Source organism: Triticum dicoccoides, chromosome 2B (assembly GCF_002162155.2).
Source record: "Triticum dicoccoides isolate Atlit2015 ecotype Zavitan chromosome 2B, WEW_v2.0, whole genome shotgun sequence".
NCBI lineage: Eukaryota > Viridiplantae > Streptophyta > Magnoliopsida > Poales > Poaceae > Triticum > Triticum dicoccoides.
In genome coordinates, this window is record NC_041383.1 from 429805528 (window position 1) to 429811161 (window position 5634).

Sequence of the window (5634 nt, forward strand, 5' to 3'; positions counted from 1 at the left end):
CTGGTGGTTGAAGCAGCTCATCCGTTGCGCCGAGAACGGGGGCTATGGATCGCGAGCCTTATGGGCGGCTGGTGTGCGGCGCGGATCCATGGTCATCTTGTTCTTCAACACAGAGTGAGCTCCTATGGGTAGGTGGGTGCTGATGAAGGGAGAGAAGAACAGTAAATGAGGCGTACTGCTGGTGCGTCGGGCGGAACAGACTAGACAAAACAAAGAATGCTACGAGCTCGTGAAAGTGGAATTGGCTCAAGCGCTGGCTAAATAAATCAAACTCTTAGTTCATCCTATCGACGCACTAAAACACTGGCTAAACATGTTTAGCGCGCAGTGCATGTACTACGGGAGGATTGTTAAAAAATGCGCGGCATCCACGATCAGTCATTATGCGAGGGCAAGATCTACAATACTATGATGAGCCAAATGACTGTTTGTCGTGAACTAATCAAAATTATTGGATGCGCAAGAATTTATGTGTTGGTGCTGTGGGGAGACATATCGTGTGGGGCCAGACTAGTAGGCAGCGGCACGCATTGATTGAGTGCATGCCCCAACCAGGACCCGATGTGCAAGCAGCCGAGCAGGTAATGTGTGCCAGGTTTGGTCCAAGTTAATACCAGTGCCAGATTTCGCCATACTAAGGGGTGGATCGTGGAACATTTGCTACTACTAGTGAACGAATCCAGTACCAAACCATGTGCCTCACCCATGATATACTACCTGCTGTAAAAGAACCGCTGCGTTGTTATACATTGGTTCATAAATGCGCTATGGCGATCCACATGCAAAGATGTGGTGCAAATAAGCATACCACTAGATGTCGTGCACCAAAAGAGCTTTTCGCTTAGACTCGCTCTAGTATGTTTCAGACTTTTAGTGCACTTCGCCTTGTAATAAGTCTGCTGGAGCTACCTTTGGCTGGAGCCGAGAGCTGTTAAACAGTTTGCTTTGGTTGCCTTTGCTTTTTTAATACAAAGTTGGGGCAGGGGGGCAAGCCCTTTCGTTTCAACAAACAATAAATGGATACTCTCCAAGGATGACTGCAATTTATGGAGTTTATATATTCACAATTTACTTTTGTTTTTTTTTTGATTCTTTATTAAAAGAAGCGCCTTAATATTCCTTAGTTAATGTTGCCCCATGCGTCGGGCCACGGAGGCTGCTGTCGCGCGAGGGCATCACCATGGCTATCAGGTCGTCGTTGCGTGGGGCGAGCGCCGCGCCACCAGCGCATGTTGTCATTGCCGGGGTTGGGGTTGCGGTTGCGGCACCACTCAGTGGCCGTTGAATCACGCGGTGGACGGTGCAAGGGTGCAGTTGCGGCGCCACTGTCAGTGGCCGGCAGTTGCGGCGCCAGTGGCCGTTGAATCACGCGGCCTCTGGAGGGCGGTGGAAAACAACTAGGAAGGGGATATTTCCTCTTCAGCAAATTATTGTTAGTAGGGCGGTTTCAGCACAACTGTAAAGTGGCTTGTGGAATTCCCACCTCTGATCGCGATCCGATGGCCTACAACAATAGTTTTTAAGTCTTCACTGAATGGGCGTTTTCACTGCATACCTCACCTTTATAAAAACAGAAAATAACCATCCAGCAACCTACAGATCTTCGAAAATTGGTCTGAAAACCAACGGAGAAATAGTAAAAAGGATGCTGAAGACATAACACATCTGAACTTCCCCACATGGTCACACCTGATTTATTCTACATGGGATTACAAAGTTCGAAAAAGGAAACCTAAATCTACAGCTCAAAATTGTTCGATGCAAATTACTAAAACGTCCGCTACACAGGGCAAATGTCAACCTTCCATCAAACTTGCTCAAAGGTTTCACATTACCATCCCACCATCGATGGTAAGCACCTGCCAAGAGATAGTTCAATAATAAACCTGTCAAATTTCAGAATTCATATAACCAAATGACACAAACAGCGTCTAAGTTGCACCAACCTGTCCAGTGATGTAGCTGGCCGCGGGATTCAGGGCCAAGAACTCAACCAACCCAGCAACTTCCTCTGGCTGGCCATACCTCCCTGTGAAGAAGTTGAATGAGGCATTAGTGCTGACTGAAAACATTCACTTGGTAGATACAGTGCACATGAGCACACACACACACACACACACACGTACATAACATAACATTTAGGTTTTTCCAAAGGGTTTTTTTTTCTTTCGCTATACCTACGATGTATGAACAATGGAGCAGAATGTGAGCAATGCTATTTAATCAGAGGTTACAGCTTAAGATGCATACCCAAGGGAATAGTCGACAAGATTCTCTTCTCAACCTCCTCTCCAAGTTCCGCGGTCATGTCTGATGCTATGAATCCAGGTGCGATTGCATTCACCTGAGTATTCACAACTATTCAGAAGTTGGCTTACAATTTTATGATTTATTTATGAGCTAATGATGAAAAGACAGAGAGTGCACATTGATATTCCTGCTTGCATATTCCCTAGCAACTGTTTTAGTGAAACCAATGACTCCAGCCTTGGCAGCACTGTAATTAGCTTGGCCAGCATTGCCAGTAAGACCAACAACTGATGCTATGTTGATGACTCTTCCCTGCATTAAACATAAAATAAGCATCTTACAACCGATAAAAGAAAATTTAATGAGGTGCCTTCTGCGCAGAGCTTATTTTATGTCAGAGCAAGAAAAAAAGTATCCCAAGTCCTAACTAAAAGGAACAAACTACTACTCTTACTTTGGCAGTGTAGCTCTTTTTACAGGCTCTTTACAGGCATACACATAGCTCATGCACTAGCAACATGGTAAGGCCTTATAATTTTTATCTTTCAGCTCAGAAACACAATAAACCAATGTAAGGAGGCCTTCCTTTTCCTTCAGCTAAGAAATTAAGCTTAGTCCTGAACTAAAACAATGTAAGCTTGTAACTGAGGAGAGGGGTCTGGGGGTCAACGGAGACTTGGCGACTTGCTATTTGAAGCATGACAGAACTTAAGTGTAGATCTAAGGGTGTGTTAGGTTTCTGTCATGAAGTGGAACGGCAAGGATCAGTTCTGTCCCCAGGGCACATTCCCAAGTTTGGATCGTCAAAGGAACCGGAGCCGACCGATTCCAGCGAACGGCATATTCCGTGTTTATGCCGTTCCGAGCGGACCACGCGGAACAGCTCGCTCCCACGACCTCCCCTCCTCGCCCATTGCCACCATGGCCTCGTGCGCCGTCAGGAGCAGCCACTCCAAGCGTCAGGAGCCACGGTCCTGCACCGCCGGGAGCATCGTATCCAGCCAGACACCGCGCTTGAGCTGCACCTGCGCGTGGAGGCGGTGCAAGTAGCCGGCCATCTCCTCCAGGAGGCTGCAGAAATCCATCCGGTGACCACCGCCCCGAGTTCTACGCCACCAAGCCCCCGCCGTTCCGCGTCAGCAAGGCGGAAAGCTGGGCCGTGCGGCCTCTCTACCGGGCCGCCGTGGGGAGATACGAGAGGGCCAGAGACTCAGGTCAGGCCGCTGTCCAAATTGACCTTGACGCCCAGGTCATGCCACCCGTCGTGGTCAATTTGGCGTTCTTCCTCAAGTCCGGGCGTCGCATCAAATTTTGGTTCCATCCTACCTTCTCTTCTAGCCAAACACCAAGATGGAATCATTCCATTCCTTAGGAATGGAACGGTTCCATGGCATTCCACTTGGTTCTGGAACCAAACACACCCTAATAATATACTACAAGCTCATATTTTTCATACTAACTTTGTTCTAAAAATAGATGACACTTCAGAAAGAGTGCAGTCAAACTTCTCCGACATTGACAACTAGCGGAAAAAAAATGTTTGGTAGGTGGTAACAGTACCATTATGTTTGCCATGAATAATGACTTCACAATATATTCTCTATGTATATTCATGTAAAAATTAGAGGCCAAAAGTTGCATATCAGAGAGTGCGCAAAGTAATGAACACATCTATTGAACAATGGACAAAATATGTCGTATGTATTTGCAGTATATTCTTAATAGGACCGGTAGCTAATGCATACCAAAAAAGAAAAGTTAAACTCCAATGAAGTAACCCATGGTAGCAAAATTGTTCAAACCAATTCAAAGAATGAAACAAAAAATATACCTTTTTCTTCTTCATCATTACTTTTGTGGCAGCCTGTAATGTGCAGGTGTAAGAAGCATAAACATAATTCAAGTAGCAAAATTTTCAAAAAATTAAAGAACAAATAAAGGGGCAAAACCCTACCTGTGTACAGAGGAAAACACCAGTAAGATTTAGATCAATTACATCTTGCCACTGAGATTTCTTCATCCTCATCAACAATGTATCCCTCGTAATCCCTGTTTACAGAATGTTATTTCACATACAGAAAAAAAAACAGAAGAGAACACTAAACTGGTGCAAACTAACCATTGGTGCCTACCTGCATTATTTACCAGGATGTCAATTGTTCCCCATTTATCAAGAGCCTGGTAAAATACATAAACTAATCATAACCGAGTTTATATAATCTGATCAATATATAGGTAAAAGGAAAAACATTTTTCATCCATGAAAAAATTGCACTTACTGCTTTCATCATAGATTCTACATCAGCTTCTTTAGAAACATCTCCTCCAAAGGTAATAGCCTGACCACCAGATGCTTCAATCTGAAAAAATAGCATTATGTTATAAATATATCAGTGCATTTAGGCTTAGCAAAGAGAAAAATGAAGAAAAAGGAAGTAATTTAATAAACAAAAAAACTAGATACCTCTCCGGAAACCAATAACGTTTTTCTGAATGCTGGTATCCATATATTTTTAGGTAGATAACTATCACCAAATTTCAAATCATAACTGAGCTAAAATAGCTATAAACTTTCGTTTATGCAAAATGGAAATCTGGATGTTGTGAATCGACATTAGAGAATTACAATTTATTTCTTTTAGCTTTTGTGAACTATTATTGTTATCATACACTAGTCTAAAAACGAAATTACAATGGGCCAATGAAATTTATTGAAACTAATACCCAATGACTATATTTCACATTGCATTGGATGGTTTCTGAAAGTGATAACACAAGGGTGCTGTTTACTTGATCATAAATGAGAACGGAAATTCAGCACAACTGTGTTGTTGCTTACTCGGATAGGAGGTCAGAAACGATACTAAATTGTATGCATTCCTGCACGAGGCCAACCATGAAAGAACAATGCAGACTAAAATATCTCAAGTTGCTGAGAAAAGTTCAGCAAGGAAAATATCTGATCTAGCTGCACTGCCGACTGAAACAACTATTTAATAATCCTTACGGCAATCACCAGTTACTGTGTCTTTGTATATCTTCTAACTGTATGATGCAATTTAACAAACAGGCAAACAGATATTAAACAAAATATATATGCCAATATTATGTTTTAATTAACCAGCTCACCTCTTCGGAGACTGCTTCAGCCTCTTTCGAGGATCGTGCATAATTCACTAGGACCTGCAGGTAAACTCGGTGTTAGGTCCGTGGGGTTATGGGAGTAAATAGCCATTTGCATATGCAGGCAGATAGCTATAACAAAAAAGATGGAACAAGGGTGGAACACCTTTCATTAAAAAAAACAGAAGCTCTAATTATACAACCACATATCTAGGAGTAACTATTGCCTTGAGTTTGCATCTTTGAGAAATAACTGACACC

General features: G+C 43.1%; 1 protein-coding gene across 1 annotated transcript in view; it reads right to left on the bottom strand.

The window, feature by feature from the left end:
• Positions 1-1535: 1535 nt before the first annotated feature.
• LOC119364060 (3-oxoacyl-[acyl-carrier-protein] reductase 4-like) overlaps positions 1536-5634 on the bottom strand; it is a 5868-nt gene continuing 1769 nt past the window's right edge. Inside the window, exons 3-11 of the mRNA XM_037629461.1 lie at positions 5380-5433; positions 4530-4610; positions 4383-4428; positions 4205-4299; positions 4082-4114; positions 2428-2562; positions 2251-2344; positions 1947-2029; positions 1536-1859 (exon numbers count right to left, since the gene is read on the bottom strand). Coding sequence (XP_037485358.1) covers positions 1827-1859; positions 1947-2029; positions 2251-2344; positions 2428-2562; positions 4082-4114; positions 4205-4299; positions 4383-4428; positions 4530-4610; positions 5380-5433 — 654 coding nt within the window. The 3' untranslated portion in view covers positions 1536-1826. The remainder of the gene's footprint in view (positions 1860-1946; positions 2030-2250; positions 2345-2427; positions 2563-4081; positions 4115-4204; positions 4300-4382; positions 4429-4529; positions 4611-5379; positions 5434-5634) is intronic.